This window comes from Chrysochloris asiatica, unplaced genomic scaffold (genome assembly GCF_000296735.1).
Source record: "Chrysochloris asiatica unplaced genomic scaffold, ChrAsi1.0 scaffold00207, whole genome shotgun sequence".
NCBI lineage: Eukaryota > Metazoa > Chordata > Mammalia > Afrosoricida > Chrysochloridae > Chrysochloris > Chrysochloris asiatica.
Genome location: NW_006408725.1, coordinates 2,995,187 through 3,010,262, shown reverse-complemented (window position 1 = coordinate 3,010,262; position 15,076 = coordinate 2,995,187). Strand labels below are relative to the sequence as shown.

Sequence of the window (15,076 nt, the reverse complement as noted above, 5' to 3'; positions counted from 1 at the left end):
CTCACTTCATATCAGCTGGATGCTTCACTCCAGCTCTAGCCCTCCATGGCTAGGTCCTTGTCCATGGACTCAGGAGTCCCCAGGTCTCACCATACCTTGAACCAATCAGACCTTCATCTTCTCTCTTTCATCTCCAGGTCTATGGGAGCCTATGGAATGTGTTTGAACTCAGCCCATACATTCATTGCTGCTTCCTCCCCCTTCCACTCACCAGTAGACCAGTGTTGTTGCCAGCAAGCTTACATGCCTGCTCATGTGTTCTTTTTGAGTTTTAGTCTTGGAGGGGGTTTTGTCATGAAGGGACTTAGTTGCTTGCCTTGATATCTCCCTGGTGAACAACTTGCTTGTTCTTATTTTAGCCAGGCAGACTGCCATTTTTGGTTTGGATTTTTCCTGCTGGTCTTTCTTTCAAGAAGTTATCATCTGTTCCTCTAGCTGTTCCAGACATGTCTGGCAAAGCATGTTTCTTGATGTAAAACATCTTCTGTTCTTGTTGGAACTTTAGGCATCTGCATTCATAAGCAAAGTCCAATCCACAGCAAGCCATCAAAGTTGCAGCATTTCATACTATCCCCAACATTTCTTTCATTTGGTTGGGTTCTGCTCAATTCAGCTCTAGTCATCCTCACTAGGTCAAATAGGTACCAGCTGTAAACTTGGGAGTCCACACAATCCTCCCTGCATCAGCTGACACTGTCACTTACTATCAGTCCTAAACCCACATGGATTTGGTCTATGCTAATAAGGCTCACACAACTTCCTACACTTCAGACCAGCCAGCCCCTACTCTTACTCTCTCTAAATTCATATCTTCATTGGTGCATTCTCCCCAACTTCCATTCATCAAATAGACCCAGGTGGTCTCCAGTGAGCATCCCAGGATGCTTGCAAGTTCCCTTTGACTTCAGTCCTAGAATGGGGTTTTTTCTAATAGCCAGACTTTCCTTGCCTCAATGCATCCAGTAGCAAACTGCTTGCTTAAAACTTTAAAAGTCAGTTAATATTTCTTTTTGCAGGTCTTTTCTTCAAAGGGAAATCTGTTCTCTCAGCAGTTCTGGGTGGGTTTCAGGTTTCCACCTAAGCTCCCTAACTATATGCAGGCTACTGTTCTTTCTAGGCAATTCTTAACTCCCTTTTTAGCATATCCAATCAAGTGAAGTATAGGCTGAAGGGAGTTTATAAGCTATCTGTAATCAAGAGACCTAATCACTATTCCCATCACACGTACACATGTGGCTTTTCACACGTACACATGTGGCTTTGGGCCTTTGGCTGGCAGGGTGGATCATGAGCCCTATCAATCATCCTGCTTAGCAAGCCAGGCTTTTCCCCCAGGTGACTTCAGTAGCAGCTTTTCTCACCACAGTTGCAGCATAACATCTTACACTTCTTTCAGCCATTATAAATAACAATAAGCAAAGTAAATATTTAAGAATCAAAAGTTTCATTTCCCATATCTCTTCATTCCTTCTCTTACAAAACCCCATAGTTCCACAAGTCTGGAACCATTGTTACAAAGCTCACTTCCAACACCAAAAAACAAACAAACAAAAACAAACTAACAGGACACCATCCGTTCCTCCCATAACCCTCTCTACTCCTCAGTTGGGTTTGATAATTGATTGCAATGACCACACAGAACTCAAGAGACAGTACTCACAGTTATGGGGTTTATTAGCAAAGTTTACAAGTTACAATACAGGATTACAAAGTGCTCAGGGTACAGTTGTTCTAGTCAGCTATTGATAAATGGCCACAAGACACACCTCTCCACCATAAACCTCAGCCTGAAGGCACTTGGCTCTAACCTTGTGGGTCAGCAAACCTAACTCCCTCACTTAAGTGCCTGGGGATAACCCACTCTACACGCAAGTTTCCTGCCCAAAGTCATTCAGTTTTACTTGCTCTTTGGGCTGGGAAGGCCACTGTTTATCTCATGCTCTGGTTCTTGGTTCTGCTGCGGCTGCTTCTCTACCACTCCTCAGTTGTCACAGTTTTCTGGTGTTGGGGTCCAAAGGACATGCTCTATTCCTCGTTCTTTCCTAATAGTAGTGACATCCCCTCTTCTGCTTCTGAACGGTTCATTTTATAATCATGCTAGAGTCTCAAGTTTTCACAATTACAATGATCTCTGCTAACGCCCACAACTGAATTATATTATCCTATCAGTATCTGGAGTCCTGGTGTGGTGCTTGTGAGTTATTGCGCCAGACTGCAAAGCCATTTGAACTATAAGGTTGGCAGCTCAAGCTCACCAGCTGCTCCTCAGAAACCCTACACAGGGTCACTATCGGTCAGAGTCGACTTGACAGCACTTAACAACAACAACAGCATCAGTATTTTCTTACTTCTTCTCTTACTAGACCCAGCAGGGCAGAAATATTGTTTGATGGGAATTATAGAGTGTGGCTAGAAGACACATTATGTAATCCACTACACCGCAGTACTCCATTGTGCTCATGGGAAGCTCCATTAGGAGCAAGGACTAAGGGTAGCAGCCAACAAAAAGGAATTCAAGTGTGAAATCAGATGTAGTACTAAATTAAAATAAGTGTAGACATCTTGACTATTTCCAGAAAGTGGGTGTCCAAACCTGCCTTGTGGAAGGTGGTCGAGAAAACATTGGCTCAGTAGTCAAGAGACTTGAGATTTAGTCCTAGCAATGCCAGTGAATCACACAGTAACCTACCCCAAGATTCTGTTATCCATCTCTAAAATAAGGATTGGGCTAAGGAATTTCCACAGTCTTGAGAATAAAACAATGTTTCAAGCATAAGATCAGTATAAACTCTATGGCGAGATGTTCAGGAAAAGCAATACAACATCAATTGGAAAGATTGCTGTTCGCTGTGATCAAGTTGACTTTCATTTATAACAACTGTATATATATATACGTGTCACAGAATGAAACCTTGTCCAGTCCTATGTCATACTCATGATTATTGCACAAGAAGACCATCATTGCAACTGTTGTGCCAATCCATCTCACCTAGGGTCTCCCACACCTTCACTGGCCCTCTATTTGACCAAGCATGACATTCTTCTTTGGCAATTGCTCCTTATGTCCGAAGCAAGTGATCTGAAGCAAGTGAGTCAGACAAGATCCGTAACATCTTCACTGACTTGTTTTTGAAAATAGATCACTAAGCCTTTCTTCCTAATCTTAGTCTGAAAGTTCTACTGAAACGTGTCCACTTGCTCATACTTGAAACACCAGTGGCAGAACTTCCAATGGCATAGCTTCCAGCATCAGAGCAGCACATAAATGATCACTTCTGACTCAGGTGTGGAATGAGCAGGCAGGATCACTGTCATTGTCCCACCAACAAAACACTGATGCAGTGCCCTCCACCTCAGAGAATGGCATCCTCACCCACCCATCTCATTATGCCAGAACCTCACTGGTCATCCATGGCAACTTCTCTCTCACCCTCCTCTCCAAATCCAATCCAGTCACCAAGGCCAGACCGACCACGTTATCTCCCAAATAATTCTCTAAAATGCCCTTTCCCTGCCAGCTCCACTGCCATCACTTTAATATGTCACCTACATCTTTCTCCAGGAGCCTTCTATATGTCCTCTCAGTCGTCACTCTGGTTTCTATCCAGATGATCGTTCACAAACACAGTTACAGATTTAAAAACCATGTCACTGTCTGCTTAACACTCCTCAATGGCTTCCAGACACACTTAGGTTAAAGGAAAAACTTTAAGAGGGCTAGAGGTCACTATGTGATTGTCTCTAATGATGCCGTCACCTTCACCATCTACCTCCCTTGGCTTTCCCATGGCTACCTGTCAGTTCTCTTACTCTGCCATGTTTCCTTGTGCCCCAGGACCTTTGCACATGCTAACTCAAATCCCTGGAAAGCCCTTTGCCCAGCCCCTGACTGGTTACCTTCCTTTCTACCTTTGGTTCACAGTTGAAGTACCACTTCCTCAAGGTGGTCTTTCCAACCCCAAACCCTTACCTGCATTCCAGATTAGATTAGGTTTCTCTGTTAAATGCCCTTCAGTGCATCCTTTCACAATACTTACCACAGTTTTCAATGAAAATCTGGGCGATTACTGGTTCAGATCTGTGTTTTCAGTCATAAGCTCTAGGGAATGTATCTGCTTTACTCAGCATTGTAACTCTGACATAAAGGGTAGCATGGACAATTAATATTGTTTGGATAAATTAATGAATAACTAAAAGGTGAAGGGTGGAATAAAGAGGTGATTAAAACTCATTACCTGGAATCAGACATATTTAAGTTTAAATCATGACTCTGCTTTCTATTACCTGTATGATATTGGACAAGTTATTTAGACTCTCTGAGGTTCTATTTCCTCATCTATGAAACAGCAATTACCTTAAAAGTATGTTGTCAGGATTAATGTAAGGAGTTAAGAATATGCAAATACATTAAGGGTGCTAATATATTAATGAGAAGTCCTGGTGTGGAGCTGTGGGTTAATGTGCTGGACTGCAAAGTCAATTTGAACCGCAAGGTTGGCGGTTCAAGCTCATCAGCTACTCCTTGGAAACCCTATACCGTGTTGCTATGGAACCAATTTGATGGCACTTAACAACAACAACAATATATTAAGGGAAGCCTTATAATTATGATCGTCACTACAAACTCCATGACTACTATAACTTCCTATTCCTGCGCCTGTGGTTCCTACTGGAAGGAGAAGTGAAGAGCAGTCAATAGGCACTTGGTTGAAATCAGGCATATGGAGATACAATCACAAGTTTAAATGAATGCCAGAATTGTCTGGAAGCCTGAGTTTAAAAGCTCTGTCCCCCAGAGACTTGGATTCACTGGGCCTGAGGTGATTCTTGGCAATTTGCCTTTTAGTAAGATCCCAGAGGACTATGATGCATAAAATCTAAGGACTAAACTTTGGGAAATTCTAGTATATTGAAATTAACATGCTTATGAATACTAATATAAATACAATATGACTATTGATAATATACTCTGACTCACATACATTCTTCCCTTTCACCCTTCCTACTTCATAGCATTTTGCTCATATCTCAGAGGTTGTTGTTGTTGTTAGGTGCCATCGAGTCGGTATGGACTCATAGTGACCTTATGCACAACAGAATGAAACACTGTCTGATCCTGGGCTAACCTCACAGTTGTTGCCACGCTTGAGTACATCGATGCTGCCATTTGGCCATTATTTTCTCTTCCTTTTTTCTTTGACCCTCCATCTTACCAAACATGATATCCTTCTCCAGTTGTTGTTATATGCCATCGAGTCGGTTCCGACCCATAACAGTGACCCTGTACAGGGTTTCCAAGGCTGTAAATCTTTATGGGAGCAAAAAGCCTCATCTTTCTCCCATGAAGCAGCTTGTAGTTTCAAACTGCTGACCTTGCTGTTTGCAGCCCAATTCGTAACCACTACGCTACCAGAGCTTGTTTAGCTCCTATCATCTATCTATCTATCTCTAATTTAGCTTGTGAACTCTTGAGGACAAGGATCATACCTTATTGATCCTTGTATTTCCAGGACGTAGCACATTACTTGGAATGGTGTAAGTGAAACCTCAGTCTTGATTTCTGGATGCCCAACTTGCTTTCTTTCCCCGTATGTTCCCCCTATTGGTTGTACCTTTAAAGTATGTGTAGAATGCCATCGCTTCTCATCACTGTTCTACATGCTGGCCCAATCTCCCATTGTTGTTGTGAAGTGCCGTTGAATCAATTCCGACCCATAGCAACCCTGTATAGGGTTTCCAAGGAGTAGCTGGTGAGCTTGAACCACCGATCTTGCAGTTCAAATGACATTGCAGTCTGATGCATTAGCCCACAGTGCCACACCAGGACTCCAATCGGCCATTAGCTCTTGCCTATACTACCTAGTGCTGGGCTTCTAATCAAAAGGTCAGCTGTGCGAATCTACCACAGGAGAAAGATGAGGCTTTCAGCTCCCATAAAGATTTTTGTTTTTTCTTAATGCTTTATTGTGAATTATGTGATAGTTTACATGGGAGGACATCAGCTTCACATTGATCCCATCGTTCCCATAAAGATTTACAGCCTCAGAAACCCTGTATGGGGTTGCTATGAGTTGGAACTGACTCCATGCACACAACTACGACCATCACCATACTACTGAGTCTCTCAACGTCAGTTCTCATCACCACGTAGACTATTGTCTACCCAGCAGCCAGGACAAATTCTTAAACATCTCAGATCATGTTTATCTGCTGCACAAAATTTAAAGTGATTTCCCATTTCACTCAGAAGAAAATCTAAAGTCCTTACTATATAGACCATAGTCCTTCCTCATCTGCTTTCTTTCTACCCTCTCCTCATTTCTTCACACTCTTGTCCTTACTGTTCTTGGATGCATTCAGCTCCCCTCTGACTCAGAGCCTTTGAACTTGCCTCAGAGCCAGACATCTACATGATTTGCTTCCTTGCCATACTCAGGTCTCTGAGCAAACAGCATCTCCTTAGAGAAATCTAAAGTAGCTACTCTACCTCAAATCCCCCTATGTAGATGGAAAATGGACATGAATATCTGTCTTTCCTTGTATCTCAGACTGTTGTATCTAAGGAAAGCCAGTGGTTAAACATGGTCTGAACTATGTTTCCTACTCTTGCCTTGCTTTGGGTTCAGGTCAAGCGTTACTTTTCTCCCTACCTGTTTTTATCTGTTAGCAAATAATATAGAACTAATGAGCTGACAACGCCTTCTGTAATGAAGATAAGCGATCTTCAGACCCAGGAGCATTGACAGCAATCCCTTTTGGAATTTGTCTGCATGCTTTTCTTGCTTGGCATCTCTGTCTTGGATCATTCTGGACACAGTCATATTTTAAATTCTTGTTTCCATAGGGCTTCTTGGGCCTACTTTATATGCTGAAGTTGGAGACACCATGAAGGTTCACTTTAAGAATAAGGCAGACAAGCCTTTAAGCATCCATCCTCAAGGAATTAAGTACAGCAAATTCTCAGAAGGTAAGAGGAATTCATTATCTCTCATACAAGAGGGGATGTACATTTAGAACTGAATTGTTAGCCAGATGTTGTTAGAGAAACCTCCTTCTCTGCAATTGGTAGTTATAAAAATTGTTTCATTTCTAAGTATCAGAAAGGACAAGATTCTGGAGTCTTCCAGACCTTGGCTTTTAAGCTAGCTTCTTGTTCTTTAATAGCTGGGTGACCGTGGGCAAGAGACTTAATCTCTCAGAGCTCCAATATGCGCATCTGTAAAATGGGAATTGCAATACATTGCAATATATTTTAGAAGATTCCTGGGGGTGCAGTGGATTAAGCATTGGATTGCTAACCAAAAGACTGATGATTCAAACCCACCAGTCACTCCATGGAAGAAAGATGTAGCAGTCTGCTTCCACAAAGAATTACAGCCTTGGAAACCTGGTGGGGCAGAAACTCTGTTCTGCAGGGTGGTTATCAGTGAGATGGGGGTAACAGTTTTAATATGGATTTAAAAGTTATCAACAAACATTTCCTGTAAAGGGTCAGATAATAGTAAGTACTTTGGACTTTGCAGGAGTTGTAATGTGGCACTGTAGGATATGCACTGAACTGCTGACAGCAAGGTTGGCAGTTCAATCCCACCAACTGCTCCTTAGAAACCCTATGCAGGGTTGCTATGTGTTGGAACTGACTCAAGAGCACTTAACAACAACAATAACATTATTACTCAAAGGAATGCTGGTAGCGTAGTCGATTACATGTTGGCTTGTTAACCCACAAGGTCAGCAGTTCGAATCAATCAGCTGCTCTGTGGAAGAAAGATGAGACTTTCTGTTCGTAAAAATTTACAGACTTGGAAAACCCTACACAGGGTTGCTATGAGTTGGAACTGACTCCATGGCATGTAACAGCATCAACAGCATTGTTGAATTCTATGGCGCAAAGGCAGCAATAGGCAATATGTAATTGAATGAGTGTGGCTGGGTTACAGTAAAATCTGATTTATAAAACTAGGCAGTAGGTCAGATTTAGTTCATAAGCCATGGTTTCACATAGTGACTTATGGCTAACCTAGCACATAGATAACACTCAGTAAGTGGCACTTGGTTATGGTGGTGGTAGAAAAAATATTCGAATGTTATACATAATGAAGTGGTTAAAAGCTTTGAAGACAGTTAAGTTCTAATTCTAGCTTTATTATGTCTGGTTCTATGACCTTAGCCTCCCTGAGCCTTAGCTTTCTCATCTATAAAATGGGAAAGGGCCTACCCCTGAGGTTTTCTGAAGGATTAAATAAAAGAATTTGGGTTGTGTACCAAACATAGTTTCTGGAACCTGGTAATCCCTCAATAAATGATGATAATGATATTGATCCTGATGATGGTCACAAGAGCCACAGCATAGTTAAATAGCTATTGTTGATAGCATTCTTATTACTCCCGTTATTCTGATGTTCAGATCACCTTGCACAGAGTAAAGTACTGCCCAGAACTAGTTTCAAGCAAAAAGTTTCATCTTTGTTGTAATAGTTACATCTTAAAATGAACACTGACCTTTTATGCTCCTCTTCCATCATACCTTTAAAGAAAGAAGTTGAATAGAAGAGCAATTTATAATGCAAGTTCTAGAATTAGACAGGATAGATATGTATTCTGGCCCAGACACTAGCTATGTAACTTTTATCACGTTTCTTAGTGTTGCTGTGGCTTATCTTTCTCATCTGTAAAAAGTAATCATGTTTACTTCTTACAGATTTGTTGTAATGAGAATGTAGAACCGTGCCGAGCATATAATAAACACTCAATAAATATTACTTAGAATAGGGGTGGGGAACCTTTTTTCTGCCAAGGGCCTTTTGGATATTTATAACATCATTCGTGGACCATACAAAATTATCTATTTAAAAATTAGCCTGTTATATTTGGATGGAATCCTGGTGTGGTATTGTACATTAATGGGCTGAACCTCAAGGTCAGTTTGAACCACCTAAGTCAGCAGTTCAAGTTCATCAGCTGCTCCTTGGAAACCCTATTCAGGGTCTCTGTGAGTCAGAACTGACTTGATGGCACTTAATAACAACAGTATTTGTATGGCTGAAACTGTGGTTGCCTTGGCAGGGCCAAACCACAGGCTGGATGTTCTCCACCTCTGACTTAGAATAAGCACCGGAGTGCAAACCATCAGATTGGTGGTTTGAGGCCACCAGCCATTCTGTGGGAGAAAAATGAAGTTTTCTGCTCCCACAAAAATTTAAAGCTTCAGAAACCCTACAGAGGTTTGCTATGAATCAGAATCCATTTAACAACATTTAACAACAACAGTAACATGAAGATAAAGATGATTTTTCAAGTCAAAATTCAACTAATATTTGCCTGACAAGTTATAGGTTATCCAGCACTTTTTCCATTTATTTTGTCCTATATGAGCCTACTGTGCCATCAAGTCGATACCAACTCATAGTGACCCTATGCACAGCAGAACAAAACACTGCCCAATACTGGGCCAACCTCACAATTGTTGCCATGCTTGAGTGCATTGATGCTGCCACTCTGTCAATCCATCTTGCTGGGGGTCTCCCTCTTTTTCTCTGATACCTCCACTTTAATAAACATGATATCCTTCCCCAGTGACTGGTCCCTCCTGACAATATGTCTGAATTATGAGAGATGAAGTCTGGCCATCCTGGCCTTCAAGGAGCACTCTGGCTACACTTCTTCCAACACAGATCTATTTGTTCTTTTGGCAGCCATGGCACTTTCAATATTCTCCTCCAACACCATAACTCAAATGCGTCAATTCTTCTACAGTCTTCCTTATTCACTGTCCAGCTCTCACATGCATATGAGGTAATTGACAACAACACATATGAGCCGATATGTGGAGCTGTGAGATATGGACTAAACTGCTAACTGCAAAGTTGGCAGTCAGTCCCACCAGCCACTCTCAGAAGCCCTATACAGGGTCATTATTAGTTAGAGCTGACTTGAGGCTATACAACACAGCAACATCTCCTCTGTAAATTTCTGTCAAACTCATTCTCACTCAGGTGTTGTTGCTATTGTTGTTAAGGGCTGTTGAGTCAGTTCCGACTCATAGTGACCCTGTATAGGGTTTCCCAGGAATAAATGGTGGGTTTGAACCACCGAACTTGTGCTTAACAGTCCAGTGCTTATCCTACAGTGCCACACAAGATGACTAATAATAAGTCAATGAACTACCATCTCCAGGATTGTTTACATTAGTACTTAATCCCTGACTTGAAAAACAATGAATCATTAACTGTGGTCTTTCTGGCATCTCAGAGAGCTAATGTGGGAAGACAGGGCGAAGTAGAATGGTCAAGAATTTCTTGACCTAACTAAATGAACAATCACTTAACATATTTAAAATGCCGCATACAGTCTCCATTTCTTATATGGGAAGAGGTAAGTGTGGTAAACTTTGTACCCCAGCCAGGCTGTTTGCACAGTGAATGACGCTGGTGACATTATCCATCCTCCTTTGCTGTTTATTTGTCCCCACACTCCTCCAGCAATCATTTCTGAACAATCATTGTTTAAAATGCTCCCACTGCTTCCTTTGGTGCCCTGATTATCAGTGCATAATATTGTCTCTGGCTCCTTGAGTCTAAGAAAAGTAAATACAGATTAGTGGGAAAGTAAAATTTTGTTGCAAACTAGATTGATATCTAGTAAATGGGTAGTGTCTTTCATGGTAAAAGACAGCCCTTCTGTTGTACTCCCTGGGTTAAAATAAAACACCCCATGCGCCATGTCTGACATTTACTCTCTCTTATAGCATCTATCAGAATCCTGGTGTGGCGCTGTGGGTTAATGCACTGGACTGCAAAGTTGGTTTGAACCTCAAAGTTGGTGGTTCAAACTCACCATCTGCTCCTCAGAAACCCTATAGAGGGTCACTATTGATCGGAACCAACTCGACAGCACTTAACAACAACAACAACAGCAATAGGCTCTCTCTGGACCCTTAGTGTGGTGCTGTAGGATCAGCACTGGACTGTGAACCACAAGGCCAGTAGTTCAAACCTACCAGCTATTCCTCAGAAAGCCTCTAGAGGGTCTCTGTGGATCAGAACCGACTCGATAACAACAAAATAGCCTCTCTCTGTGGTTTGAACTATTTATTCAGGATTGGAGATAAGCTAACTATGTGCTGAGCCAGCTAGGAGATGAGACTCCACATTCCAGAAGCACATATTTGAGAGAAAAATGGTGGGGAGTTGAGACAATGTAATACGCTTGGGCGAGAATCTAATCCTTGCCTAACCAGTGAGGCACTTGAGCTAACCAGTGAGCGATTAACTTAGATAACTGTCCTCCTTTTCTAGAAGTTCATTATTGAATCCCATCAAGAATTTGGAGACCTACTCTCATCTGCTAGAAGGAAAAGCTAGCCCTTGAAAGATGCTGGTTTTGGAGCCAGAGTGACTTGTGTTTGAATGCTAAGTAATCTTGGACCAACACATTTACCTCTAACTCCCAGTTTTAGTTCTATAAAATGGAGCTGTCAACTCCTCCCACTTAGTGTTATTATAAGAATTATTCATAATATATACAATGTGACACATGTTGTTAGGTGCTGCTGATTTGGTTCCAACTCACAGCGATCCTATGCACAACAGAACAAAACACTCCCCAGTCCTGCACCATCCTCACAATTGTTGTGTTTGAGCCCTTATTGTTGCCACTGTGCCGGTTCATCTCGTCGAGGCTTTTCTTCTTTTTCACTGAAAAAATAGTTGGCACTAAGCAATAAGGAGCTCTGGTAGCGTAGTGGCTACGAATCGGGCTGCAAACTGCAAGGTCTGCAGTTCGAAACTACCAGCTGCTCCGCGGGAGAAAGATGAGGCTTTCTGCTCCCATAAAGTTTTACAGCCTCGGAAACCCTGTTCAGGGTCGCAACCGACTTGATGACACTTAACAACAACAACAACAACAACAAGCAATAATAGCTATTGTTGCTGTGATTATTTCATGGTCATTTATAGTGCAAGTGTTAAATTCCAAGTTTACATGGAATAAAGACCTTGGCCTTGGATGGTGCTTATCATCATGAGTGAAAGAAAATTCCCCATAGAATTTAAATGCCTAACTGAATTAAAATTGCTTAGAAAACTCAGCTATCCAGAGCTCATATGAAATGAATAATTTTGAGTAATTACATTTTTCAGAGAGTCCAAGGTTTATTTCTAAGTATCTGAGATATTTTCTTATGATCACTCTGGAGAAAAATCGGCCTAAATGTAATAGGAAGATTCTAAATGTAATAAAATTTCTAAAGTGATAGAAATGTAGTTTCTTAAGGTAATAGAACTCTTCCTAAATGTATTAGTAAGATCCTTTAGAAACTGGCATAGTTGTTAAGTGCCATCAAGTTGGTTCTGACTCATAACGACCCTGCACGGGGTTTCCAAGGAGCTGCTAGTGGGTTTGAACCACCAACCTGCAGTTTGTAGGCCTGTGCTTATCCTACAACACCATACCAGGACTCCATTCAAAACAGGTGATGGGGAATACAATTCTTATTCCTATCTAAGACATTGGAGTCCTGATGTAGCACTGGAAGATAAACACTCGACCTCAAGATCGGTTTGAACTGCAAGGTCAGAAGTTCAAACCCACCAGCCACTCCTTAAATAACCTGTATAGGGTTGCTATGAGTTGCAACTGACTTGATGTCACTTAACAACAACAGCCATCAAAGACATTACTTCCAATTGCCTGTGAGGTTTTACACATATACCAAATGTTGTTGTTGTTTAGTGCTGTTAAGTCTACCTAGAGGCACCTCAGAAGAAAGGTCTGGTGATCGCCTTCTAAAAAAAAATCAGCCATTAGAAATAGTATGAAACATAGTTGTTCTCTGACTTACGTGGGGTCCTCATGGGTCAGAATTGATTAGATGACAACTGGTTAGCTGTTTGGGGACTTGAATATGTGATAAATGCCTGAAGCAAACAGTAATGGCTAATGTACAAATTCTCACAAATCTCAAAAGTGTGAACTGCCTTTCATAGAAGACACGTATGCCCTCTGTATAGAACCAGTGCCTTTAGAAAACATCAGCATTCTAATTTGTCCATTGCCTACATTATAGCTTCTAAAAGAATGTCTTGGATCCTTGAATGTACTTGCATTCACCAAGTTTATTAAATGAGAGGAAAAGAGTTGCTTAAAAAAAAGGGAGAAAAAAAAAAAAAGGGGGAGGCTTTCATGAACAAGCATGATAATGGGTAACCAAAAAGGCTTTTTATGTAGCTTCATTTTTCTGAAAAGCTTGTATTCTCTGTTTTACATTAAAAAAAAAAAAAAGAATACTGAGAGCCATTGGTAAATAGTACATCATGACAAGGGTAAACAAATTACAAAGCTGACAATGGACTGAGCAGGAAACTAACAGAATTGAGTAAATATGTATAAAATAAAAGGCTACCCTGTGTAAAGAATTCATTCTGCAAGAAACTGGATAAGGATTTTTGTCCTCAGCACAATAGTCTATCCTGTTCATTTCTCCTCTTTCTCAGTTTTAGAGTTTTACAGGGTCACTATCGGTTGGAACTGACTCGATGGCACTTAACAACAACAAAACATTTTTATATAGAATCTAAGACAAGTTTGAGGTGTGGGGTGGCTCTGTAAGACAAACACTGGACAGCAAACCACAGAGTTAGTGGTTCAAGATGAGACTTTCTGCTCCCACAAAGATTTACAGTCTCAGAAACCCTATACAGGGTTGCTATGAGCCCAAATTGACTTGATGGCAATTAAAAGCAACAACAATGTCAGGCTTGCCATAAATTAATTTCACAACTACCTCCTCTAATAGCTCTGTTCATGTTTCATGCCTAGTATTGTTATGTGGCACTGTGGGTTAATGCACCAGACTGCAAAGCCATTTGAACTGGAAGGTCGGCGGTTCAAGCTCACCAGCAGCTCCTCAAAAACCCTACACAGGGTCGCTACGTGTCGGAACCAACTTGATGACACTTAACAACAACAACATTGTTGTTGTAGGAGCTCTGGTAATGTACTGGTCACAAGTTGGGCTACCAGTTTGAAACTTGTTTGAAACTTCCAGCCATTTTTGGGAGAGAAATGAGGCTTTCTGCTCCGGTAAAGATTTACAGCCTCAGAAACCCTATGAAGGGTCGCTATGAGTCAGAACTGACTCCACGGCATACCACCACCACTATTGTTGTTATCAAATGCTGTCGAGTCAGTTCCAACTCACAAGAACTTTGTATAGGGTTTCCAAAGAGCAGTTGGTGGATTTGAACCACTGACTTGCTGATTGGGCATCCAGTGCTTATCCTCCAATGTCACACTAGGACTCCAAAGAATTTTACTGATCGGTACAATGAGCACAAGATGCAGCATTATAATCAGACAGTTGGAATTAGGTAGTAAAGTTAAAGACACAACATGCCTGTTTCATTGCAGATGAAAGGTAAAATAAAATACTGTGAAGTGAAAATAGTAAAAAAAAAAAAAAAAATTGATAATGATCCCCAACCTGTCCATGCATCTCATTAGCAGTTCTCACTCACTATAATTACAGAATATATACCCAGATGCAAATACTATTGCTCATAATGTTTCAAGATGTCCCTGATTCAGCTTTTAGTAGTTATGTTAATTAAAATCATTCATTCATTTTTATTTTTTTGAAATTGATCTTAAATAACTGTCAGATGAATGTAAAATTCTGAGTAATTTACTCAAAGCAAAAGGATACACTACATATCTCCACTGTACACTATAGACCAAGAGGAAGGTGTTCAAACAGAACAACAGGACACCAAATGATTTAAAATTAGGAGAGGTGTGTGCTAGAGTTGTATTCTTTCACCATACTTATTAAATCTGTATGTTGAGCAAATAATTTGAGAAACTAGTTTATATGATGAAAAACTGGGACATGAGGCTTGGAGGAAGACTCATTTACAACCTGCGCTATGCAGATGATACAACCTTGCTTCTTGAAAGCGAAGAGAACTTAAAATACTCACTGATGAAGATCAAAGACCATAGCCTTCGGTATGGGTTGCACCTCAGGGTAAAGAAAACAAAAATCCTTACCACTGGACCAATAAACAACATCCATATA

At 41.0% G+C, this 15,076-nt stretch overlaps 1 protein-coding gene across 1 annotated transcript in view; it reads left to right on the top strand.

Moving 5' to 3' along the window:
- The window catches only part of F5 (coagulation factor V (proaccelerin, labile factor)), a 142,580-nt gene that overhangs the window by 48,400 nt on the left and 79,104 nt on the right, over nucleotides 1–15,076 (top strand). The window contains exon 3 of the mRNA XM_006872654.1: nucleotides 6,845–6,967. Within this exon, the coding sequence (XP_006872716.1) occupies nucleotides 6,845–6,967 (123 nt within the window). The remainder of the gene's footprint in view (nucleotides 1–6,844; nucleotides 6,968–15,076) is intronic.